The sequence below is a fragment of the Haliotis rufescens genome, unplaced genomic scaffold, assembly GCF_023055435.1.
Source record: "Haliotis rufescens isolate VD_foot unplaced genomic scaffold, xgHalRufe1.0.p SCAF_2, whole genome shotgun sequence".
Lineage (NCBI taxonomy): Eukaryota > Metazoa > Mollusca > Gastropoda > Lepetellida > Haliotidae > Haliotis > Haliotis rufescens.
The window spans coordinates 15,533,044-15,561,014 of record NW_025963890.1 but is presented as its reverse complement, the minus strand read 5'-3'; the positions used below and the strand labels follow the sequence as shown (position 1 = coordinate 15,561,014).

Genomic DNA, 27,971 nt, shown 5'->3' with positions numbered 1-27,971 from the left:
ATATGTATATTGAAACCTCATTAGTCCAGACGCCGTTAATCCGGAAACCACTCTTCTGGACATTTAGTGCCCGTAATGCATGCATAAATTCACAGAAACATTATTTTGTACCCATTTGTTTATCCGGACATTTGTTAACACAACAGTTTCTCTGGGAAATGCACCGTCTGGATTAGCGGGGTTTCACAGTTATTCGTTTGTTTTGTTAAAACAATGCTAGTTTTGCCGACTTATTTCAAATCCTTGGGAGTTTTTGTTCTTGAATGTCTGTCACATGATCAGAAGTAACATTGCAAAATACAACATATTTTTACGAATTATTGGAATGTTCCAATAATAACACTGGGTGTTCGCAAACAGCGCGTGAATATGTCGTAAACTATACATCGTTAACGCCGTTGAACATGGGTTAAATTAGGTTCCCAGTGACCCTGAGCTTGTCGTAAGAGTTAGTTAAATGGGATCAAAGAACAGCCTGGTGACATGGTGTTCATTGTGTGTCATAATACCCTGATGTCAGGAGACGTTGTTAATAATATCAACCACTGGTTTGTCTAGCCCAGATTCGATTATTTACTGTCCGCGATGTAGCTGGAATATAATTGATTTGGCGTTAAACAACATTCAATCTCTGCCATAAGTCAAGCTCAATGTAACTCGTGAAAATCCGGGGTAGAATAGGTCTCCAGCAACCCATGCTTGCCGTGAAAGGCGACTATGCTTGTCGTTAGAGGCGACTAACGGGATCTGGTGGTCAGGCTCGCTGACTTGGTTGATGCATATCATCGTATTCCAATTCGTGGATCAATGCTCATGATGTCAATCACTGGATTATTTACAGACCGTCGTCATATAGCTGGAATATTGCTGATTGCGGAGTTAAACAACAAACAAACAATGTAACTGTTGTCACCACTCAATAACATTTAATGCATTAACAAATGTGTAGTTAAATGATTCATTGTTACAGATTAATATCTTAAAGTAGACGTTCCTAAAACAATCGCCCAGTTTAATGAGGTTTCACTATATGCAGTTTGCACAAGAACCAACTGACATTAAAACCATCACATGGATTGCTCTTTGATGACATATTCACATTATACAAAGTTTAACTCATTTTGGAATTCATCTTGTAATTCCACCGGATTCAGCAGAACGCCTGTTTGGGCCTGATCACTCAATTTTCTCGGGGCTCTGATAATACTTGAAAAATTTGCCTTGGGTTTAATAGAACAATACAATAGAAAATAGAAAATTTACAAGAATGTAAAACTTTGTCCACAGTGTTAGACAAGAACTACCAGCTGGACTTCCCGTCGGCCGGAACTGACCATGTCCAGGTGCCCATCAAGCAGGACATGTCTGTGGTCACGGTCTCCTTCTGGATGAAGACCAATGACAACATCAACCAAGGAACGCCCTTTTCGTACGCCATACCAGGCTCTGACAATGCTCTGACACTGACAGATTATGACGGGTAGGTACTGTGTGTATTGACGCAAACCATAGAGAGTCCATAAATAGTAGCATCAAGCTATCTAAAAACACAAAGAATGGTAAATTCAAAAAATTAAATGGGACATACATGTCAAATTATAATACGTATAATACTGTTAATCGCTGAACTTTTTAGGGGGCACGGGTGGCCAAGTCGCTGTGCAGAGTTCGTAGCTTGGGCACGCCAGAAACCTATGATTGTGGGTTAGAATCCCGGTTCGCCCTGATTATGTTTCTCGGGAATGTCAGCAACATACCCGTGCTCGTGGGTTTCACCGAAGTGGTAAACGTCTGAGACCTGCATCACTTCAGGCTTTCCTCCCACATTAAGCTGACACGCCGCGATATAACTGGAACACTGTTAAAAGCGGCGTTAAACCCAACTCACTCACTCTGAACTTTTTGATTTTTTTTTATAATCTTGGAACCTCTCCTCAGATTCGCTTTCATGGTAAATGAGGAGAAGGTCATGACGGATGAACCAACCAATGACGGCATCTGGCATCACATCGTGATCACGTGGTCAGCCAACAGGGGTTCCTGGAAACTATATATCGACGGCCTCTTGAGTGACAGCGGGTTCAATCTCTCCACTGGAAAACCAATTGCAGGTAATTGATGGTGTTCACTTGGGTGACCTGGCCAGGTCGTGTAGCAAGTTAACAATTGTGCAGCAGTAGCGTTGTGACATTACATTATTTCACTGAAAAGAAAGATTTGTGTTCTCAACAGAAACTGGGTAAACGATTTGATTCAGAGAGTTTAAAAAACATGATACACCTTTTTACAGTAGCATAAACGTGGTGCGTATAGTGCCATAAGGTAGTTGCGTTGGTGGAACTAGTTCCGAAACAAATGCGTGAGAGAGTTATGCAATATTCCAGCTATATATTACGACAGCTTGTACAAAATCGAATCTGGCTCAGACACACTAGTGGTTGATAGCATGAGGAATAATCAACGTCATCAGGGTACAATGACATACTATCAACCAGTGTACTTATACATCCCTACAACAATCATCGAGTGATGGGGACCTGTTCTATCCCGGAAAGGACGACACGATATTACAGTCTGAAGATATTGGTTATGAATGTGTAATTTTGTCTCGTCACGATATGGGTGAAATATTGCCGGTGTGACGTTAAACTTCAACTCACTCACTCACTATCCTGCAAAGTCCGCTGTGTGAGGTGACGGGAGGACGCCAAGGGGAGAAGGGTGGGACCATGGGTTAAAGTTTAATATTACCTATATACATGTGTAATATCTTTCCCATATTTGCACGTGCATTTAAGCGGTTATCAATGCTGATTAGTCATTTGAAGCAGTAATACGTCACGGTTTTTTTATTGTTGAGAAAAATATGACATGACGTTTTCCATTGTTCATGACATCACAATTGAATAGGCTCCTTTAGTGAAGTCTTTCTGTAGAGCTGACATTGCTTTTCATAATGTTTTTCATATGTGTTTCTTCATTTTCTCTCCTGAAGTGTCAATGAGTAATTTACAGAATAACCTTCTTGAATCTCGGCCTTAAGATTATCAGTCCCTCGGGAATGAAAGCTGTATGTTCCTCGACAAAGGCTCGGGAATTGCGCCATTTATTCAAACATGACAGATAATCCATAAGTCCTCTTAGCTCGTTGATCCAGGTTAGAATAGGTCTTCAGCAACCCATGCTTGCCGTAAGAGGCGACTAATGGGATGGGGTGGCCGGGCTCGCAGACTTGGTTGATACATGTCTTCGTATCCCAATTGAGTGGATCGATGGTCATGATATCAATCAGTGGATTGTCTGATCCAGACTCGATTATTTACAGACCGCCGCCATGCAGCTAGAATATTGCTGATGGCGGCGTTAAACAACAAACTATTATTATCTAATACATCCAACGACAAACAAAACACCAAAACCATACACTGTTAACCCCTGAGACGTGAATGCTATTTTGTATTACCAGGTGGCGGCATGTTTGTGATCGGCCAGGAACAAGACTCGGTGGGCGGTGGGTTCGATCCACGCGAGGCTTTCGTTGGGAGTATCGCTCACCTGAACGTGTGGGACAGGGAACTCCCACTCGACAGCATCGATTCCATGAGGACAGAGTGTACCGAGTTCTACGGAAACATCGTCGCTTGGCCCGACGTCAGGAATGGAATCAGGGGGGCACTGAAGGACGCCACGTCTACGTTCTGTGGAGGTAAATGATGACGACTGTGACTAGAAGGCTGTCCAATCTGTAGTCCACCTTTGTGATATGCCTGCGTCGAATGCTCTGTAACCGAATGGCAATATACTGACCCACGAAAAAACCGCAACAGCTTGTGTACAATATATATATATATATATATATATATATATATATATATATATATATATATATATATATATCATATATATGGGGGTTTTTTTTAAATAAGATATTTAATGAAATCTGATTTATGAACCGTTTACCAAAAAGAAATCATTCACCTAGAACGTATGTTGCTTTGTCGCATATAACCTTTCCCCCTCAAAATCTGCTAATGCAGATCAATCAAACCAGAAGCACCTGATAAGGAGGATAGCATTGTCAGTACATGAAACGGTCTACTAATGAATGAAGCTGTTGACATACATGTCTACGATGGTATGCATGCTTTTAACTTTCGGAATATATTTTTTATCTGGTCAACCAACAAACAACATTTTGTTTCAATCTTGGGGAAATTTTATAAGCCATGATTTCAAGTGAGGCTTTTATTTCGTTGGTCAGTATGAATGAAGCATGGTCGTGCTATGTGATTGTATTTAATGCATCATTTGTAAATGAAGTGATTTGAGCTTTGTCGCCGAAATGAACAGCCATATATATATGTTATCAGCTTGATTGTCAGTTTGAGGGACAAATAAGGAAAGCCTCGAAGAATTATTGAACACAGAACATGCACCGTAGAGTTGGTCTCAGAGATAGAAGAGTGAGATGGAGAGTTTCTTCGTACATTGTGCAGAGATTTCTTGAAAAATGAAAAAGATACGTCAGCATAGAGTTGCTGGGGCTCAATTGAAGCTCCCCCCTGTGTGTGCCTGTCAGCGAGGTTGTACCCCTCTTTTGGACTTAACTAGGGGCTGGGGAATTGGTCTTAAACTATCAAATTAACCATAACACCCCACCCCCACCCCCCACCCCCCCCCCCCCCCCCCACCCCAACAACACACACACACACACACACACACACACACACACACACCCAATATAGTAACACTTTGTCATCACCTGAAAAAATAATACCCTTTCTCTCCTCCCCACCCCCTGCGACATCTGTACCTGATGGGTTGAGGTGTGAACCAACTGACATTCGTATCACAACATGTGACTTCTCCACCGTACATCTTCAGCATCTGAGCTCACAGCAGAAAACAATGTTTCCTATACTACTCAAAACAGTTAAAGACCACCCAATTCTTTCATATTACAGAAGTAAATATGTCATGGCATATGAATGAATCGTGTGGTCCTTAACTTTTTAGTGGTATATTTTTGCTATTAGTGCCTGTGTCAATGTTATATTTTCTATGTTGGTGTAATTGCATTTCTATTAATCAGTTTGCAGATTAACACCTACAAGGGTAGTGACATGTATCAAGTCTGTTCTGCATGTGAATGTGCTTGTTTGATGACCATTACTGTGTATGACCATGCTGACGAACAGTGCATATGTCATACTGAAAAAGACCATAAAACATATCTTCTTTGACATGATTAATAGATAGATATGAAAGATTTTATTTACTACTCAAAGAAGTCAAAGGACACCCTATTTTTCATAAAGTTAATCTGTCATGGTTAGTGGGTATTGCAACACACAGCATTCTAATTGTAGTTTTTTAACATATTTTGAGTAGTATACATTGAGAAAAAAAATTAATAAATAAATGTTATTATAAATAAAGAACGTTTAGGGAACATTGTTAATCCAGTTTTTTTGTATTCTGCCACAACTTTCTGTGCAATACTTTTTAATGCAGCGCAAAACCTGCTCACTCTCTTTTTTTAATTTTAGACATGCGCCAGTCTTGTAGGTCTTATGTCTGTTTTCCGTGTGTACGATGTGTCGCGTACGGAAACCTTTTAGGGCCATTTGTTTCTTTATTCTTTTCTTGAAATTTCAAGAAACTCAGCTGAAATTTTAAGATACATACTAAGCCGAAACTTCAAGATAATAAGTTGAAATTTTAAGAAAATAACTTGAAATTTTAAGATAAATTCTTGAAATTTCAACTAAGTATCTTGAAATTTCACGAAAAAAAAGAGAGAAAAAACAAGTTGCCCCAAAAGGCTTCTGTAGTCGAACCCATTTCTGGTTTTCCCAAGCCGTGCGTTGTGCTGGAAAGTGGCTCAAAACTGTACTCACTCGCTGCCATACTTTTAGCTGCGGCGTAAAACCTGCTCACTCTATCTTTATGGAATTCTAGAAGTGTGCCGGTCTCGTCGGTCTTACGTCTGTTATATAACCCTGGTTGACGTCAGGTCCATAGCCTCCAGTTCCTTTGGGACATGCAGTATTTCGAATTTGGCTGAATACAACGAACGACAACAACATAACTCCAAAATACAACTTCGCAATACATTGCACATGGTTGGTTCCTTACGAATATTTGGGACGGCAATTAGAACATGTTTGTTAAGATATTGCTTTTTGAACACAGTACATGATATCGTACGTCCATGGTCATATACGTCAGTTGTTGAGATTGAGCATTTTGGTCAAATACTATCTCCCTTAAAACAAAACATAGGTAGTGTTAGTTTGTTTGTATCCATCGGTGCTCTTCTGGTTGTTCAAATTCTTCTGTGTAAATTCGGGATATTGTATAAAGTCATTTTGTATTATGCCAGCGCCAGACCGTGTTTTGTCCAAAACTGATTCCAGCTGCAATAAATTTATTTGACATACGTTTCATGTTTTTGGGTTGTTTTTGATCCTAGTGTTAAGTTTTAAATCAATTTTGTCCAAACAAATACAAGTAACAAGCGTTGAACCTCTGCTTTGACATCAACATCATTGCAGCCTCCTGTTCCAGAATGCTCAAACAGTGCTTGTGCTTGCATGACACGGTTGAACGTAGCATGCCATTTCATATCTTGACGTTTGACATATCTTGTTTAAATGGCGACCTCATTCGAGTTGTATGGTAACACTGACGATTTTACCTGTAAATATGTCGGCAAAAGTTTGACTGTGGCCATTAAAAGAGGCAGGCCGAAGAACACGGGGATGGGGATGGTCGTGAGTGACATGTACACCGAAACCTCATTAGACCGGACACCGTTAATCCGGACACCCCGCATTCAGAACGATTACTGCTGGGAACACATGCATGATTGGTGAGGCACTGACCATTAACTAGTGTCCGTGCGTGCGTGTGTGCGTTGTGTATTAACTTAGTTTCACTGTTTATTAATTGGCCATTCTCACAACCTGAACGTGGGGCTCAAATAACCAAAGCTTTGTGAGAATGGTAAACGTAATACAGACTTATTCTCGTTTAGTCAGTGTAAGCGTCTCTCCTCTCCGTTATAAACAAGTTAAAAAAACTTGTGAACATCACAGATCGTTTTGTTAAATATCTCATCTGATTTCTGTCAAGTGAAAAACACACCCTAACCTGACATATGGGCTTTAACAATAGATCAACCATCTGGTTTAAGGAAATAGTCATTAGATGAGATATCAATAGGAAACCCTCCACACTTATCAACGTGACGCATCTCATACACGACAGCGTTCGCTCGTCACGCCTTAGTCCCGGGTTCGATTCCAAACATGGGTACATTGTGTCAAGCCCATTTCTGGTTTTTCCCTGCCGTGCGTTTTGCTGGAATGTTGCCAAAAGCGGCTTGAAACCATATTCACATACACAAGAAGAAAGAATGCTTTTCACTGACCGTGTTGCACTCATTGGGAGCGATATGTTGCTGTGCAGAGCTTGCGGTACGGATGTCTCCGGTTTTTATTTGGGGTGAATATTTAAAGTCATATCGGCGATATTTCAGCCACACAGAGAGCCAATGTCAGAACATTAGAAAATATACCGAACAATTCTCCACCAGAACACACACACACACACACACACACACACACACACACACACACACACACACACACACACACACACACACACACACACAAACACACACACACACGAGAGAGAGAGAGAGAGAGAGAAAAGATTTGATGATGGAAATTAGCGTCAGACCGATCCAGTGACTGACATAAAACGATCAGTCTTTTCAACCTATGTCATTATATATAATTCATGCTCGACTCCGACAATGAAATCGCTTCGATTGTTTTTAAAAAATCAATGTGCATGCCTGTGTCGTCAAAACCGCAACAGCAGGGTAAGTAAGCATGGGTGGAAACAACAAAATGTCTGTTATTCAATCTTGTGCAAAACTGTTATTTAAACACCTGAACGACACCACATTTACCTCTTTGGAATGACTCCATACACGATTTCCTAACAGCATGTCCATTTTCCATCTAACCACACGGCGGGGTTCTGTATGGACGCATCGCTCACGGTGCAGTGACCTCTACGGGGATACCGATGAATGGTTTGTTTGTTGTTTAACGCCGCCACCAGCAATATTCCAGGTATATGACGGCGGTCTGTAAATAATCGAGACTGGACCAGACAATCCAGTGATTAACATCATGAGCATCGATCCACGCAATTCGGATACGATTACATGCATCAACCAAGTCAGCGAGCCTGACCACCCAATCCCGTTAGTTTCCTGTTACGATCAGCATAGTCGCCTTTTACGGCAAGCATGGGTTGCTGGAGACCGATTGTAACCCGGATCTTCACGGGTACCCATGTATTGGTACTGTGTGTCTGAAAACTACAGGTAAGTACAATGTAGAATACATGATGGTACTATGTAAGGCACACATTATACCAGTCGGTCATTCGTTGCATTGAATTGAATTGTCTTCCGAGCTCTTACATCTCTTTATATTTTCTACATATCCGTATATTGGTCATAAATATATTTATTTCAACCGAACTAGAAAGTAACTTTGTTTACCTTTCACACACCCTGTGGGGATTCCGGGTATGCTGGTCGTTAAAGGCGACATAAGAAAACGATTGGTCAGAACATGACTTAATTGATTGGGTCATCGCAACCTGCCGGCGTGAGTCGTGGTTCAAAACGTCAATCTCTGGTTTGACTTATCGAGACCTGAATATGTACAGGCAGGCGTCATACTGCTGGAATATGCTGAGTGCTGCGTAAAAACAACAAGCAAACTTTTCATACGATACACATTTTCGATATAATTATATGACTTTTTAAATTATGATGGAACATCCAAATCCTTGTCCGTATTGACCAAAGTAAATCTTTTTACCTGACCAAGTGAACAATTTCAAAATAATCTGTTCTCGAAAAAGCTTGACACTATGATTTGTTGACAGGTTGTACCCAGAAAAGTAAATCGTCCTCTGGACACGGATGTTCTGAAACATGTGTTGTGAGTAACATGGAAATTGTTTGGCTCAGCCTTCGAGAGAAGAACGTGTATGTTTTGAAGTGCTGACCGGGAAGCTGGGTGGAAATGGGGTAAAGATGTAACCCTACTGTTTCAGACTGCCCGACGCCAATGAAGCCAGACTACGGCCAGGTGTCGTTCACTAGCATCAGTCCAGGGTCAACAGCGGAGTATTCGTGCATCCGGGGCTTCCAGCTGGCGGGCTACGACAGGCTTCAGTGTCTTGTCACTGGGGAGTGGGAGACAGAATCGCCGGCTTGTCAGAGTAAGGGTTTAATTCATGTTTACACTGGCTATATCGTGGTAAAAGTAGAACAGGTATCTATGTCACTTTCTGTAATACTGCAGCCTTCTCATGATCAGTAGTGGGGGCACGGGTGGCCCAGTCGTCTAAGGCGCCGCGATTCGCTGTGCACAGTTGCGTCCCTTGTGCACGCCAGTAACCTATGATTGTGGGTTCGAATCCCGGTTCGCCCCAATTATGTTTCTAGGTTTGTCAGCACCATACCCGTGCTCGTGGGTTTCACCGAAGTGGTAAACGTCTGAGACCTGCATCACTTGGGCTTTCCTCCCACATTAAGCTGACACGCCGCGGTATAACTGGAATACTGTTAAAAGCGGCGTTAAACCCAACTCACTCACTCACTCACTCATGATCAGTAGTAACCTTTACGGGCATGACACATTGAACAAGGAGTTATAAGCTTAGTAGTATTCCACAGACTAAGAAAACAATAGATGGCCGAATTGAGCCAGACATCACTGGTTGTCCAGGGTAGGATATCTTTTTTCTGTTATGATATGTATATAATATATTCAAATAATAATGAATGATATCCCCAGTGCCCAATGTTTTATTGTTTATCCATATATCCGACTAATGAGAATCGATTGGTTACAGTGTGTCACCCTTTGGTCAAGTTTCTGTGGTGTTAATTGTTGCTCCTGAACTCAATCCCTTGTCTGATGCTACATCCCCCTGTTTGATGCTACATCCCCTTGTGTGACGCTACATCCCCTTGTGTGACCATACATCCCCTTTTTGGACGCTACATCCCCTTGTGTGAAGCTACATCCCTTTTTTGATGCTACATCCCCTTGTTTGACGCTACATCCCCTTGTTTGATGCTACATCCCCTTGTTTGACGCTACATCCCCTTGTTTGATGCTACATCCCCTTGTTTCATGCTACATCCCTTTTGACGCTACATCCCCTTGTGTGACGCTACATCCCCTTGTGTGACGCTACATCCCCTTGTTTGACGCTACATCCCATTTTTTGACGCTACATCCCCTTGTGTGACCATACATCCCCTTTTTGGACGCTACATCCCCTTGTGTGAAGCTACATCCCTTTTTTGATGTTACATCCCCTTGTTTGACGCTACATCCCCTTGTATGATGCTACATCCCCTTGTTTCATGCTACATCCCTTTTGACGCTACATCCCCTTGTGTGACGCTACATCCCCTTGTGTGACGCTACATCCCCTTTTTTGATGCTACATCCCCTTGTTTGATGCTACATTACCTTGTTTGAAGCTACATCCCCTTGTTTGAAGCTACATCCCCTTGTTTGAAGCTACATCCCCTTGTGTGAAGCTACATCCCTTTTTTGATGCTACATCCCCTTGTTTGACGCTACATCCCCTTGTTTGAAGCTACATCCCCTTGTTTGAAGCTACATCCCCTTTTGTGAAGCTACATCCCTTTTTTGATGCTACATCCCCTTGTTTGAAGCTACATCCCCTTGTTTGAAGCTACATCCCCTTGTTTGATGCTACATCCCCTTCTTTGACGCTACATCCCCTTCTTTGACGCTACATCCCCTTGTTTAATGCTACATCCCCTTTGACGCTACATCCCCTTGTGTGACGCTACATCCCCTTGTGTGACGCTACATCCCCTTGTTTGATGCTACATCCCCTTGTTTAATGCTACATCCCCTTGTTTGATGCTACATCCCCTTGTGTGACGCTACATCCCCTTGTGTGACGCTACATCCCCTTCTTTGACGCTACATCCCCTTGTTTAATGCTACATCCCCTTTGACGCTACATCCCCTTGTGTGACGCTACATCCCCTTGTGTGACGCTACATCCCCTTGTTTGATGCTACATCCCCTTGTTTGTCACTACATCCCCTTGTTTGAAGCTACATCCCCTTGTTTCATGCTACATCCCCTTTGATGCTACATCCCCTTGTGTGACGCTACATCTCCTTGTGTGACGCTACATCTCCTTGTGTGACGCTACATCCCCTTTTTTGATGCTACATACCCTTGTTTGTCACTACATCCCCCTGTTTGATGCTACATCTCTTTGTTTGACGCTACATCCCCTTGTTTGATGCTACATCCTCTGTGTGATACTGCATCCCTTTGTTTGACGCAACATCCCTTGTTTGATGCTACATCCCCCTGTTTGATGCTACATCCCTTTGTTGGATGCTACATCCCCTTGTTTGACACTACATCACCTTGTTTGACGCTACATCCACCTGTTTGATGCTACATCCCCCTGTTTGATGCTACATCCCCCTGTTTGATGCTACATCTCCTTGTTGGATGCTACATCCCCCTGTTTGATGCTACATCCCCTTGTTTGAAGCTACATCCCCTGTTTGATGCTATATCTCCTTGTTGGATGCTACATCCGCCTGTTTGATGCTACATCCCCCTGTTTGATGCTACATCCCCTTGTTTGATGCTACATCCCCTTGTTGGATGCTACATCCCCCTGTTTGAAGCTACATCCCCCTGTTTGATGCTACATCCCCCTGTTTGATGCTACATCCCCCTGTTTGATGCTACATCCCCCTGTTTGATGCTACATCTCCTTGTTTGATGCTACATCCCCCTGTTTGATGCTACATCTCCTTGTTGGATGCTACATCCCCTTGTTTGAAGCTACATCCCCCTGTTTGAAGCTACATCCCCCTGTTTGATGCTACATCCCCTTGTTTGAAGCTACATCCCCCTGTTTGATGCTACATCCCCCTGTTTGATGCTACATCCCCTTGTTTGATGCTACATCCCCCTGTTTGATGCTACATCCCCCTGTTTGATGCTACATCCCCCTGTTTGATGCTACATCCCCTTGTTTGAAGCTACATCCCCCTGTTTGATGCTACATCCCCCTGTTTGATGCTACATCCCCCTGTTTGATGCTACATCCCCTTGTTTGATGCTACATCCCCCTGTTTGATGCTACATCCCCCTGTTTGATGCTACATCCCCCTGTTTGATGCTACATCTCCTTGTTGGATGCTACATCCCCTTGTTTGAAGCTACATCCCCTTGTTTGATGCTACATCTCCTTGTTGGATGCTACATCCCCCTGTTTGAAGCTACATCCCCCTGTTTGATGCTACATCTCCTTGTTTGACGCTACATCCCCTTGTTTGAAGCTACATCCCCTGTTTGATGCTACATCCCCCTGTTTGATGCTACATCTCCTTGTTGGATGCTACATCCCCTTGTTTGAAGCTACATCCCCTGTTTGATGCTACATCCCCCTGTTTGATGCTACATCTCCTTGTTGGATGCTACATCCCCCTGTTTGATGCTACATCCCCCTGTTTGATGCTACATCCCCCTGTTTGATGCTACATCCCCTTTTTTGATGCTACATCCCCTTGTTTGATGCTACATCCCCCTGTTTGATGCTACATCCCCCTGTTTGATGCTACATCCCCCTGTTTGAAGCTACATCCCCCTGTTTGATGCTACATCCCCTTTTTTGATGCTACATCCCCTTGTTTGATGCTACATCCCCTTGTTTGATCCTTCATACCCTTGTTTGTCACTACATCCCCTTGTTTGGCGCAACATCCCCTTGTTTGATGCTACAACCCCTTGTTTGATGCTACATCCCCTTGTTTGATGCTACATCCCCCTGTTTGATGCTACATCCCCCTGTTTGATGCTACATCCCCCTGTTTGATGCTACATCCCCCTGTTTGATGCTACATCTCCTTGTTTGATGCTACATCCCCTTGTTTGATGCTACATCTCCTTGTTGGATGCTACATCCCCCTGTTTGAAGCTACATCCCCCTGTTTGATGCTACATCTCCTTGTTTGACGCTACATCCCCTTGTTTGAAGCTACATCCCCTGTTTGATGCTACATCCCCCTGTTTGATGCTACATCTCCTTGTTGGATGCTACATCCCCTTGTTTGAAGCTACATCCCCCTGTTTGATGCTACATCTCCTTGTTGGATGCTACATCCCCTTGTTTGATGCTACATCCCCTTGTTTGATGGTACATCCCCCTGTTTGATGCTACATCCCCCTGTTTGATGCTACAACCCCTTGTTTGATGCTACATCCCCCTGTTTGATGCTACATCCCCCTGTTTGATGCTACATCCCCTTGTTTGATGCTACATCCCCCTGTTTGATGCTACATCCCCCTGTTTGATGCTACATCCCCCTGTTTGATGCTACATCTCCTTGTTTGATGCTACATCCCCTTGTTTGATGCTACATCTCCTTGTTGGATGCTACATCCCCCTGTTTGAAGCTACATCCCCCTGTTTGATGCTACATCTCCTTGTTTGACGCTACATCCCCTTGTTTGAAGCTACATCCCCTGTTTGATGCTACATCCCCCTGTTTGATGCTACATCTCCTTGTTGGATGCTACATCCCCTTGTTTGAAGCTACATCCCCCTGTTTGATGCTACATCTCCTTGTTGGATGCTACATCCCCTTGTTTGATGCTACATCCCCTTGTTTGATGCTACATCCCCCTGTTTGATGCTACATCCCCCTGTTTGATGCTACATCCCCCTGTTTGATGCTACATCCCCTTTTTTGATGCTACATCCCCTTGTTTGATGCTACATCCCCTTGTTTGATCCTTCATACCCTTGTTTGTCACTACATCCCCTTGTTTGGCGCTACATCCCCTTGTTTGATGCTACAACCCCTTGTTTGACACTACATCCCCTTGTTTGATGCTACATCCCCGTGTATGACACCCCATGTCCTTGTTTGATGCTAACATCCCCGTGTTTCACACTACACCCCCTTGTTTGACACTACATCCCCTTTTTTGATGCTACATCCCCGTGTTTGACACTACACCCCCTTGTTTGACACTACACCCCTTGTTTGACACCCCATCTCCTTGTTTGATGCTACATCCCCGTGTTTCACACCACACCCCCTTGTTTGACACTACACCCCCTTGTTTGACACTACATCCCCTTGTTTGATGCTACATCCCTGTGTTTCACACTACATTTACTTGTTTGATCTACAATCGCTTGTTTGATCTACATTCACTTGTTTGATGACAACCCCTTGTTTGATCTACAACCCCTTGTTTGAAGCTACATCTCCGTGTTTCACACTACATTCACATATGACAACCCCTTGTTTGATGTGACAACCCCTTGTTTGACACCGCAACCCCTTGTTTGAAACGACATTCCCTTGTTTGATGCTACATCCCCGTTTGATGCCACAACCACTTGTTTCACGCTACATTCACTTGTTTGATCTACAATCACTTGTTTGATCTACAATCACTTGTTTGACAGCGCTGTACTCGGTTATGCACATGATGCTATAATGAAAGTGGAATATTGCCAAATAGGTCTGACTAATCTCTGGATAAACTGGGTGCATATTAGATGAATGAAGGAAGTTAATAGTTACTACAGTAGTGCTGTGAAGATTTCAGGTTAGAATTGGTGATCAGATGGGTGATCTGTCTCAACTTTGTTGATTGCGATGGCATGGGACATTGCACATAGTATCCATGGCTGGTTAGTTTAGTGGGAGTATTTACAGGCTGCTGTACTATAGTTGGAATGTTGCTGAGTGAGACATTAAACTGCATGAGTGAGTGAGTTGGGTTTTTGATGCCGCTTTTGACATTATTCCAGTTATATCACAGCGTGACAGCTTAATGTGGGAGGAAAGCCTGAAGTGATGCAGGTCTCAGACGTTTACCACTTCGGTGAAACCCATGAGCATGGGCATAATGCTGACAAACCTAGAAACATAATCGGGGCAAACCAGGATTCGAACCCACAATCATAGTTTCTGGCGTGCCCAAGGGACGCAACTCTGCACAGCGAATTGCGGCGCCTTAGACGACTGGGCCACCCATGCCCGAAAAACACTACATGAACATAAAACAAAACAGTGTCATTTCATGCATGTGTGATTGTATTCTAGAGGTGCAATGTGGCTACCCTGGTAACATAGCAAATGGCTACGTGGAAGGCTTCAACTACAACTATGACAACCGAATACGCTACCAGTGTCAGAGAGGTTTCAAGCTTGAGGGCTCTAAGACACGATACTGCAACGAGTACGGAGAATGGGAGAATGATGCCCCAACATGTACAGGTACGTCACAGAAGATGGAGGGTGGGGAATGATGCCCCGTCATAGACCTGGGGGTGGGGAATGATGCCCCGTCATAGACCTCGGGATGGGGAATGATGCCCTGTCATAAACATAGGGTTGGGAATGATGCCCTGTCATAAGCCTAGGGTGGGGAATGATGCCCTGTCAAAGGCCTCCGGTGGGGAATGATGCCCTGTCAAAGACCTCCGGTGGGGAATGATGCCCTGTCAAAGACCTAGGGTGTGGAATGATGCCCTGTCATAGGCCTCCGGTGGGGAATGATGCCCCGTCATAGGCCTAGGGTGGGGAATGATGCCCTGCCATAGACCTCGGGGATGGGGAATGATGCCCCGTCATAGACCTGGGTGTGTGGAATGATGCCCCGTCATAGACCTCGGGGCTGGAGAGTGATGCTCTGTCATAGACCTAGGGGTGAGGAATGATGCTCTGTCATAGACCTTGGGGTGTGGAATGATGCCCTGTCATAGACCTAGGGATGGGGAATGATGCTCTGTCATAGACCTAGGGGTGAGGAATGATGCTCTGTCATAGACCTAGGGGTGAGGAATGATGTTCTGTCATAGACCTCGGGGTGGGGAATGATGCTCTGTCATAGACCTCGGGGTGGGGAATGATGCCCTGTCATAGACCTATGGGTGGGGAATGATGCCCTGTCATAGACCTCGGGGTGGGGAATGATGCTCTGTCATAGACCTCGGGATGGGGAATGATGCCCTGTCATAGACCTCGGGGTGGGGAATGATGCCCTGTCATAGACCTCGGGGTGGGGAATGATGCTCTGTCATAGACCTAGGGGTGGGGAATGATGCCCTGTCATAGACCTAGGGATGGGGAATGATGCTATGTCATAGTCCTCGGGGTGGGGAATGATGCCCTGTCATAGACCTCGGGGTGGGGAATGATGCTCTGTCATAGACCTAGGGGTGAGGAATGATGCTCTGTCATAGACCTTGGGGTAGGGAATGATGCTCTGTCATAAACCTAGGGGTGGGGAATGATGCTCTGTAATAGACCTTGGGGTGTGGAATGATGCTCTGTCATAGACCTTGGGGTGTGGAATGATGCTCTGTCATAGACCTATGGGTGGGGAATGATGCTCTGTCATAAACCTAGGGGTGGGGAATGATGCCCTGTCATAGACCTCGGGATGGGGAATGATGCTCTGTCATAGACCTTGGGGTGGGGAATGATGCCCTGTCATAGACCTAGGGGCGTAGAATGATGCTCTGTCATAAACCTAGGGGTGGGGAATGATGCTCTGTCATAGACCTAGGGGTGAGGAATGATGCTCTGTAATTGACCTGGGTGTGTGGAATGATGCTCTGTCATAGACCTAGGGATGGGGAATGATGCTCTGTCATAAACCTAGGGGTGGGGAATGATGCCCTGTCATAGACCTATGGGTGGAGAATGATGCTCTGTCATAAACTTAGGGGTGGGGAATGATGCCCTGTCATAGACCTGGGTGTGTGGAATGATGCCCTGTCATAGACCTGGGTGTGTGGAATGATGCCCTGTCATAGACATGGGTGTGTGGAATGATGCCCTATCATAGACCTGGGTGTGTGGAATGATGCCCCATCATAGACCTCGGGGATGGGGAATGATGCCCTGTCATAGACATAGATGTCCCATATTCTTACTAACGGGCAGGTATTTAAAATGTAAACTCCCATGCTATTTTTCTACTACTAGCTACTTTTATTAGGACAATTTATAATATGGTGCTGTTCAGATGCAGTGAATCTACAGCAAATGTGATGATAAATATTGTTGAATAAAACATATATTATGATTCATGTATGAGCTATTATTCCATAATTTTGTACTTCAGAAATCAGCTGCGAGCTACCACCGATCTCTGAGAACACCCGCATCTCCAACCCATTAGATACATACCGACCTAAAACTGTGGTTGAATTTGAATGTACTCCAGGCAACCGCCTCCTAACGCCACACAATGCCGTCAGATGTCAGTCAGACGGTACCTGGGACAAGAGCGTCCCTTCATGCGACCCAGTGTACTGCGGCAGTCCGCCTAATATAGACAATGGTGGACCATCGTCATCACCAGATCAGTCATTTGTTGGAGCTCTTATCAACTACGAGTGCGACTATGGAAATGACTTTGCCGCAGATTCAAAACAGAGAATCAGCTGTCAGCCATCTGGAGACTGGGGTGTCAGTTTGCCAGTGTGTGAGATCATCGTCTGTCCGGATCCACCTGTTGTGGCGCATGCGCAGCATTTTGGCGACACTTTTGAGTTTCTGTCACTGATAGAGTATATTTGTGATGACGGGTACCAGCACAGTGAAGACGATACTATTGAATGTCTCGAGGGCGGACAGTGGAGTGGTGAGGTGAATTGCGAGCCTGTCAATTGTGGAGAGCCGAATGAAATTCGAAATGGCGAAATCGTTGGTGATGACTTCTATTTAAACAGCGCTGTTAACTATGAATGTGACAGTGGATTTAAACTTAAAGGAAACAAAAGACGTATTTGTTTGACCAACTCCTCTTGGAGCGGAGCAGCCCCTGTCTGTAAGCCTCTTGTGTGCGGGAAACCTGCCAAGCTTGAAAACGGCCGAGTCCTAGCTGTGGCTATCACATATGGAAGTGTCGCTACGTTTCAATGTGATGAAGGGTATATTATAAATGGCGCCACTGAGATGACATGCCAGGAAGACGGCACTTGGTCCAATACACTTCCAGTGTGCGATCCTCAAGAATGTCCTCCTCCTGTAGACATTGACTATGGTTACTTCCGACTGGTTGGAAGGAGCACTTATGGACAAACGGTCACTTATTTTTGCAATGATGGGTTTGATTTGTTAGGGGAGGCAGCCTTGACCTGTACCAGTAATGGACGCTGGTCAGCAGAGGCTCCTACTTGTCAGACTGTTGAGTGTCCTCAGCCAGAGGCAGTTGAAGATGGAAGCGTGAACATCCTCGGCTTGACATACACGAGTAAAGTGGAATACACCTGTGACGAAGGGTATGAATTGTTGGGGGAAACTGTGCGGACATGTCAAGCGGACAAAACATGGACAGATCAAGCACCCGTCTGCAGCCCTCTTAAATGTAGGCCTCCTCAGAATGTGGCCAATGGGGCTCTCCATTACAAAGATCTGAAACTGTGGTCAATAGTAAGATATACGTGTGACTCTGGGTACCAACTCGTTGGCTTAGAAGTCCGAAGATGTCAGGCCGATCTTTCATGGGAAGGGGCTGAGCCGACATGCAATCCTATTCACTGTGCAGGTCTGACAGTAATCGCGTATGGAGTTCTGAACACCACTGAGACTGTATATCAGACAGTCGTGTCCTACTCATGCAACGAAGGCTATACCTTAAGGGGGGAAGTTCTCAGAACTTGTTCTGCATCCAAAGTATGGACTGGCGAAGAACCAGTTTGCACACCTGTTGAATGTAACGAGCCGGGAGCTGTTACATCTAACGGTCGCATGCTGGGGAATAACTTCACGTACGGGGCCTTGATATCCTACGTGTGTGATGAGGGTTATAACCTTGTAGGGTCACAGAACAGGTCATGTGAGGCCAATGGGGAATGGGATGCATCTATTCCTATTTGTGAAATTGTTGAATGCCCGAGGCCAAAGCTAGCACACGGGCGTGCATCAAGCTTTCAACGTGAATTCAACACTGTCATTGATTTTTCATGCAAGCGAGGATTCCGTCTTGAAGGACCCTCCCAAAGAACGTGTCTCTCCAGTGGTCAGTGGAGCGGGGATGACCCGATTTGTATTAAGATTGTCTGTCCGACACCAGCACAGCTGACTTCAGGAAGAGTGACTGTGTCACCTAATGGCCTTAAAGCAACGTATGAATGCTTTGAAGGATATGTTCTTAATGGGGCCACAGAACGTTCATGTCAGGAGAGCGGTACCTGGAGCTTGACCGAACCTGTGTGTGATAGAATTACATGTGATGACCTTTCAGCATACGCTTTCGAACATGGGCGCGTCATTATGGCGGGGTTGGAATATGGTTCATATGCTTCTTTTGAGTGTGACGTAGGGTATGTCCTTGACGGAGAAAGGAAAATTCAGTGTAGCTTACAAGGAAGATGGTCGTCAGAAGTTCCAATATGTAGAATAGTATCATGTGGGCCACCAGGTGCTTTTGTCAATGGAGAAATAACCGGCTCTGTGTATACGTATGGGTCAACCACATCCTACATCTGTATCAGAGGGTTTGAACTAAAAGGAACAGCTGAGAGAACGTGCGGGGCAGATGGACTTTGGGAACCATCAACTCCAAGGTGTCATTCTATTGTCTGTCCAGACTTACCAGATATTGACTATGGAAGGACTATCATGCAGTCAAACACGCTTGATGGTTTAGTGAGATACAGTTGCCAACCGAGCTTCGTCCTTCGTGGAGAATCATCACGAACATGCTTAGATACAGGTGAATGGTCAGGCTCAGATCCTTCGTGCGTCATGCTAGAGTGTCCAAGTCCACCTGAATTGGAAAATGGTCGTGTGGTTGGTGATAGCTATGCTTTAGGAAGGATCCTTCAGTATATATGCAATGAAGGTTATGAGCTGGACGGGGTAGGGATGAATCAGTGCCTACCAACTCTATCATGGCTGAGTCTGCACCCAACTTGCAACAAGGTCCAGTGCCCACCACCAGAAGCTCCTGTGCATGGACAGATGTCAGGGGATAGCTTTACATACGGTGATACAGTGCTATTTTCCTGTCACACTGGATATATACTGACTGGAGAATCATCTGCCTCTTGCCAACCGGATGCTACCTGGACAATAGAAATACCAACCTGCGAGCCAGTTCCTTGTGGAGAACCTCCTCAGGTTCCCAATGCTGTGGTAAATCTGGAAAATGGAACAGTGTTTGGGTCTGCAGTGTCACTTGAATGTGTAATTGGCTACAATCCTATAGGAGATGCTCAGGTACAATGTCAGAGTGATGGTTCGTGGACGTCACCTTCCTTCCGATGTGAGATTGTATCCTGCCCAGCTCCACCACAAACTGAGCATCTAACGGTGGAGGGCACTTACACATTTGGAAGTCAATTGAATTTTAGATGTGAGGTTGGATATGAACTTATTGGAATTGCTTCAACCTGTCGCTGCAGACCAGACGGGTCATGGGATTCACCTTTCCCAACATGCCAGATAATTTCTTGTCCAGAGCCTGGAACATTTGATCATGGAACTATATCCGAGTCGGACAACACGTATCAGAGCCAGCTTGTGTACACATGTGATCAAGGTTTTGAAATAATTGGAGAAGAAACAAGAGAATGCCAGGGAGACAGAACATGGTCGGGACAAACACCGATGTGTATTCTCATCCGATGCCAAAATCCACAAACCACTATTCCAAACGGAAGGCTGATATACCCTAAAGTAAGCTACAGTTACAACGACGAAGCATCCTACGTTTGCAACGATGGCTATGAAATGATTGGAAATGAGAGGATCAGATGTTTAGCCACTAAAGCCTGGAGCAGCAACCCACCATCGTGTACCAAGATCGTCTGTCCAAGACCAGGAAATGTTGAACACGGTAATGTTGTAGCCACGGATGAAGTCTTAACTTACACGTGTGATGATGGATATGACCTGATGGGATCACGGTCGCGAAGATGTCTCAACACAGGATTGTGGGACACTGATGCTCCAGCTTGTCTTCCTGTTCATTGTCCTTCTCCCGTGCCTATCAACCATGGACAGATTGAAGGCGGGGAGTTTATATACGGACAGAGCATCACATACACTTGTGATGAAGGATTCCTGTTGGTTGGAAGTAGGGTCAGACGTTGCTTGGCGACAGGGTTTTGGGAGACAGAGAGTCCATTCTGTGACAGAGCAACGTGTGGGATGCCAAGGCCACCCCAGCACGGAATGGTATCAGGAGCATCCTACCTCTTTGAGGATGTTGTGGAGTACTCATGTGATTTCGGCTATCTGTTGGTGGGGGAGAATAGACACGTGTGTGAAGCAAACGGAAAATGGAGTGCGGAAGTACCCTTCTGTGAAATAATTGTTTGTGAATCACCACCCGAGGTATTAAACAGTCAATTTACATTGAGCTCGGACATTGGTCAGTATTCCGTGGGGGTCACCATCACCTACACATGCAACGTTGGGTATGAGATCGACGGCGCCTCCACGCTGCGGTGCCTGGAGAGCAGAAGCTGGTCTGACAGTCCTCCTCAGTGCAGTTTAGTATCCTGTCCTTCCATAGACTACATTGAGAATGGCCTGGTTGTTGGGACTGAGTATACATACGAGTCAACATTGAGATTCCAGTGTAGTCGTGGATATGAGGTCGTTGGTGATGATCTGCTCGTGTGCCAGGAACATGGCAGTTGGAGCAGTAACACACCAACATGTGAACCCGTCTCTTGTGAAGCCCCAGACTCTATCCAATATGGTGGCTTCAGGACACATAACGGAGGTACCTCAGAGGGACCGTTTCGATTTAATGACCAAGTGACATACTTCTGTGAAGCTGGATACAATGTCGTAGGAAACGTGCTTAGACAATGTAACGGAGAAGGTGGGTGGACCAACCAGGCCCCAATCTGTTACCCAGTCAACTGCCATGAACCACCCCCTGTACAATTCTCCACAATCATTGGTGACAATTTTGACTTTGGACAAGCAGTAGCCTACGAGTGTTATCCAGGATACAGACGAGATGGCAACTATGTTTTAGAATGTGGAGCCTCGGGTTCCTGGATAGGAGATGTTCCACTGTGTGAAAAGATCGAGTGTGGCCCTCCCGTTGTCTTTGATCACTCATCAGTCACTGTGGAGACTGTGGGCGTAGTTCAAGTAGCAAAATATGTTTGCAATTCGGGATATATCCTGCAAGGAGATCCCCGAGCTGTTTGTGACATGGGAACATGGGTGGGTGATGCCAGGCTGGATTGTGTTCCTGTGGACTGTGGGCCTCCTGCACTAGCTGATTATACCTCCATCAGTTACACCTCGACTATCTTACACTCCGTGGCTGATTATGGTTGTGTAACTGGCTACAGCTTGTCTTCTGGAGCACTCAGGCACACCTGTCAAGAAGATGGGACATGGAGCGAACAGGTTCCGGTTTGTAGCAAAGTCTTCTGTGGAATGCCATCAACTGAAACTGATTATACAGGAACGGATTACTACTTTGGGGGAACAATCTCTTTCGTTTGTGCTCCTGGTTATGAACTTGTCGGTCAGGCAGAGTCAACTTGCATGGAGGAAGGATCATGGAGTGGGTCATTTCCTTTCTGTCAGAAAGTCAACTGTGGTGAACCACCTCGAGGTGTAGCCTTCTCTGGATCGGATTTCACGTTTGAAGGAAGGGTTGTGTATGAATGTCCTCTTGGGTATAATATGGAAGGTGAAGCAGAGATTACATGTCAAGCTGACGGAACATGGAGTAGCAGGTCACCGAACTGTTCCAGGGTCACCTGTGGTCAACCACCATCAGGAACACTGTACTCCGGATCGGACTTTACATATGAGGGATCAGTGACATACACCTGTCCTGAAGGATATTATATGGTAGGCAATGCTGTATTAACCTGCCTCATCAGTGGGGTGTGGAGTGGTCTTGCTCCTCGTTGTGAGCGGGTCAGTTGTGGAGAGCCTCCAAGAACTGCTGATTTCAGTGGGTCAGATTTCTTGTTTGGGGGCCGAATAGTGTACACATGCCCAGAAGGGTACAATATTGATGGAGATGCTGATCTGACTTGTGAAGCAAATGGAGAGTGGTCAGGGACAGCGCCATCTTGTCATATTGTTCACTGTGGAAGACCCGAGACAGAGGTGCTGTATGATGAAAGCGAGTTCACGTATGGAGAAACGTTGAGGTTTTATTGTCAGACTGGGTTCACTCTGATTGGGGAAGCAGAGGGTGTCTGTCAGGCGGATGGTAGTTGGAGCACCTCGGGACAGATATGCATCAAGGTGAACTGTGGGATCCCGCCAACTGACGCACTGTTTGTGGGGTCCGACTTCAGCTATGGTGGATCCGTGCGGTACTATTGTGAAGAGGGACAGATTCTGATTGGTGAAGAAGAGATGACATGTCAGGAGGATGGAACCTGGAGTGGCGAAGGGCAGACTTGTTCACGTAAGTGCTATATTCGACTTATACGCATGTGTGTGCCCTGAACATGCGTTTTACTCTTTGTCATTATTTTTAACATTTTAAAGCCTGATTATGAACGAAAATTTTAAGATTATAAAATTATATTTGAAAATTTTAAGCATTATATAAAATGGTTACTCAAATGACGAATTTGTTTACGCAAAATAATCTGAGAGAAATATTTTAATAAAAACAGCATTGATGACTCTAATAATGTATCCTCATACTGAAAGTGTGCAAAAATTATTTCTATTAGCAATAAGACGTGATTAGATTTAGTCATGATGATTTTCGTAGCAGTGTTTGTAAGAACAGACAAATTGATTTCATCTTGCAGTATATTCATTGAATATTCATTAAAAGCAAGAGGAGAGCAAGAATATATTTTGTTCCTTGACTAGCCACATGAGGATACTTCATCCCTAAGGGTGACGGTCATTGTTATGTTCTCAGTGGTGGACTGTGGTCCGATCTCGGTGCCGACCAATGTCGTGGTCGTGTCCGGAGACCCGGTCAGCGGCACCCACTACAATGACACAATTCAGTTCTCCTGCGGAGATGGGTTCTCCCTCAGCGGGGAGTCTACAATGATCTGTCTCATCTCGGGGCGATGGAGCGGTGAACTACCTGCCTGCAGTATAGGTCAGATAATGTAACTTTTATTTGCTTAACACTGTAAGATACAGATTGTATATACTTTTGTCTATATCTGTTAGTTCAAGTAAGAGATGGCTTTGAAAAATAGATGTTTAGTTCCATTATAGTCTGTCCTACAAACCCTGAAACAAATATATCCAATGGAGCCCATGCAAGTCTATAATATTTGGCAAGTCTAGATTACTGCAGTTTCAGGAATCTCTATAACTATAAGTTAACAACTGTTCATTTTCTGTAAAATATGTTCATTTCAGAGACCAGGTGTTACTTTATATCGGCATCAGTAATAAATCGGCATCAGTCCGGACAAGGACAAGCAGCCATACACACACACGTGCATGCACGTCGCTATATAAGTGCAATAATCTTGGACGCGACGTTAAACCCAATTTCACCTCACCTCACCTCATGCAATGTTACATGTAGTTATACATGTTATATTTGGGATAACACTTTCTTAGTAAAGTACAGATTCTATTACTTTTTCGGGATTCGAACACACACTGCCAGAGTGAGGCACTTAATCGCCAGCACACAAAGTCAGCGATCTAACCCACTCAGCCATCAAGACTTCCACAAAAATCAAAGTCCGACAACTGGTAGTCTAGATAACATACTTCGTGTACCCCTCTGACAATGTAAATTGACACACCTCCCATGGCCAAAAGCTATGAACACACAATGCCATTTAGAAAGTGGTCAAATGTTACAAATGTTATATTTGGAATAACACTGTCTTAGTAAAGATTCAACCCAGAGTACTAGAATCTGTACTTTACCAAGAAGTGTTATCCCAAATATAACGTGTTACATTTGACCACTTTCTCAACGGCATTGTGTGTTCATAGCTATGTTACATGTGTAAACTTTCAGCATTCACCAACCTGTGTGACCTCGCTGTCGATGTGGACCACTCCCGCCCCGTCTCCTCCGGCTACGTACAGGGTGACTCCCTCACAGTGGAGTGTCTGCCGGGGTATGAAGCCGAGGGCCAGATGGAGTCGGTGTGTCAGGCAGGAGGGGCGTGGTCAGTGCCTGCCGGGGAGTGTCGCCGTGAGTACTCACAACTGACCCTTCAAGGTCATATAATGTCAGCTAGCACTATAAATCGGCATCAGTCCGGACTAGTACAAGCAGCAACAAACACACACACACACACGTGCATGCACGTCGCTATATAAGTGCAATAATCTTGGACGCGACATTAAACCAAATTTCACCTCACCTCACCTCATATAATGTCAAGACAGATAGAATCGTCCAGTTTTTAAATGTGGTAAAAATAAGACACTTCAATTTGATTTACTTCCATCCCACTTCCTGACTGAAAATAACATCATTTATAAATATTAACAATTCTCCTCTAATCTGCTATTTTGTTCTGACAACAAGATCCACAACTTCAGTTAGAAGAACGATTACATGCTACCTGTTTCATATGTAGTTTTCTTTTGATGACTTTATTTGGCCATTGAGGGGGGAGGGGGGGACTCCGGGTTAGAGTCGGTCCCCAGTAGCCTATGTTTGTCGACTAACGAGGCAAACATTGGTTGAGTGTCATTGTACCCTGACAACATAATATAAATCACTGGATTGTCCAATCTCATTAAAATCAGATCTTAGTTCTCCCTATCGCTAAACAAAGATCTGAGGACATCCCATTACGTGTCACGTCAGAAAAACCTTTCATCCAACCAATCAGGGCGTCGCTTACCAGATCATGAAAGTGACAGTGGGAATGTATTTTCTAATCATGCAACCACGATATATTTAACATGGGTTATTCCGAACAACAGTTACAGGTTTTATGATTATATCCATACAATCTAGGCCATCCATAAGCCATTCCAGAATGTTCTTTTTATCAGTTTTAAAAATTTTAATCGAGAATACGTCAAAATATGCTTCGAAGGGTAGTCGCCAGTTTGAAACTAGTGTCGTAAAGCTCGAGAAAGCTGCCTTCTGATTGGCTAATGTCGTTTCTTGTCAGTCATTTCATTGATCGGTCAAAGTTCGCGAAAAGTCGTTCTGACGTGAACCCTAATGGGATGTCCTCAGATCTTTGTTTAGCGGTAGCGAAAACTAAGATCTGATTTTTATGAGATTGTGGATTGTCTGGCCCAGATCTGTTTATTTACAGGCCGATGTCATGCAGCTTGTATTTTGCTGAGTGCGTTGTTAAGCAACAAACAAAACCTCAAAGATTCAAATGTAGAAATGGAGATCAACACAGATTGCAAATGATCATGTAGTGATAAAACAAACCATAAAATGTAGTGAGATGCTACAGCAAAAACAAATACAATACCAAAACAAATGTGATGTACGAGCTGCCTGTAGTGCTGTGACTTAACTGTCCAATCTTGCTGAGCACATGTACTTTTGTATCCATTTTAATTTTAACCTCACGAAAATATTTTCAAGAAATCAATTACAAACGTTTTTGCATATATCGTCGGATCATAGGTTTTCGGACATCATACGTTTTCGGACGGACATGTTTATTGCGATTACTCGCGCTATAACAAGGTTTTTGGTGTCACACAGACATTGTAAATACTCAGATGATGACCTGTTTTTAAGAGAAAGTTTTCCTTTATAAGTGAATGAGATATTTTTCAGTTGTTCATGTGATTAGAGAGAAAACTATCAATGTTTCTTAAACCTTCGAAAACCCATAACATGGGGATATATTTTTTAATTTTTCAACCCTCGGTTATATGGTTTTTAAACTAACTATTTTTGAACCAAGTCATAAGATTACTTATAGTAACTTTCAGCTTTTTCTTTCCTCAGGTGTTGCTGACTTCTGTCAGCCGAGAGTGGATCTTCCCAACACGGCCGAGATCCGGTCAGGGTACCTGGTGGGGGACAGCGCCACCATAGAATGTGAGGCCGGGTACCAGCCCCAGGGGGACATGATGGCCGAGTGCCTCGAGGGTGGACTGTGGTCAAGGCCAACTGGACACTGTGCCAGTGAGTACCATGGCTGAAACAATACCTGTTCCTGTATTTTTTCAGGTGAACAATTGCCTTGCATTTGCATGTGTTTGTGATGGGTGCCACTGGTAGGGCAGGATACGCTCACCTTTTCACGAACACCTGGTATCATCACTTTTTGACAGTGATTCATAAACACAAGCGCATGGTATTGTCAGAATCAAACAATTTGTTTTCAGCAGTGATTTCTATTGAAAATGAAAAGGGTTTTGTTGCGTTTTTAACTGAAATACTTTCATAGGAGCATTATCGCCAGTCGTAAAACAATCTCATTAAAATCAGATTTTAGTTCTCGCTACTGCTAAACAAAGATCTGAGGACATCCCATTAGGGGTCACGTCAGACCGACCTTGCGCGAACTTTGACCGACCAAAGGATTGACCAATCAGAAGACAGCTTTCTCGTGCTTTACGACACTAATTTCAAATTGGTGACTTCGCTTCGAAACATATTTTGAAAAATTCTCGATTACAAATTTTAAACCTTAACAAAAGAACATTCTGGAATGGCTAATAGATGGTCTTGATTGTATGGATTCAGTCGTTAAACCCGTAACTATCGTTCGGAATACCCCGTGTTAAAGTTTTCGAGGTCGCATTATCAGAATTCACATTCCGAATGTCCCTTTCAGGATCTGGTAAGCGACGCTCTGATTGGTCGGATGGAAGGTCGTTCTCACGTGACCCCTATTGGGATGTCCTCAGATCTTTGTTTAGCGGTAGCGAGAACTAAGATCTGATT

The 27,971-nt window shown here is 44.3% G+C and overlaps 1 protein-coding gene across 1 annotated transcript in view; it reads left to right on the top strand.

Annotated features, from left to right (window-relative positions):
* The window catches only part of LOC124135594 (sushi, von Willebrand factor type A, EGF and pentraxin domain-containing protein 1-like), a 73,991-nt gene that overhangs the window by 37,706 nt on the left and 8,314 nt on the right, over positions 1 to 27,971 (top strand). Inside the window, exons 23-31 of the mRNA XM_048399672.1 lie at positions 1,288 to 1,480; positions 1,939 to 2,111; positions 3,467 to 3,706; positions 9,148 to 9,315; positions 15,242 to 15,415; positions 17,271 to 23,555; positions 24,027 to 24,215; positions 25,104 to 25,283; positions 27,027 to 27,206. Of these exons, the coding sequence (XP_048255629.1) occupies positions 1,288 to 1,480; positions 1,939 to 2,111; positions 3,467 to 3,706; positions 9,148 to 9,315; positions 15,242 to 15,415; positions 17,271 to 23,555; positions 24,027 to 24,215; positions 25,104 to 25,283; positions 27,027 to 27,206 (7,782 nt within the window). The remainder of the gene's footprint in view (positions 1 to 1,287; positions 1,481 to 1,938; positions 2,112 to 3,466; positions 3,707 to 9,147; positions 9,316 to 15,241; positions 15,416 to 17,270; positions 23,556 to 24,026; positions 24,216 to 25,103; positions 25,284 to 27,026; positions 27,207 to 27,971) is intronic.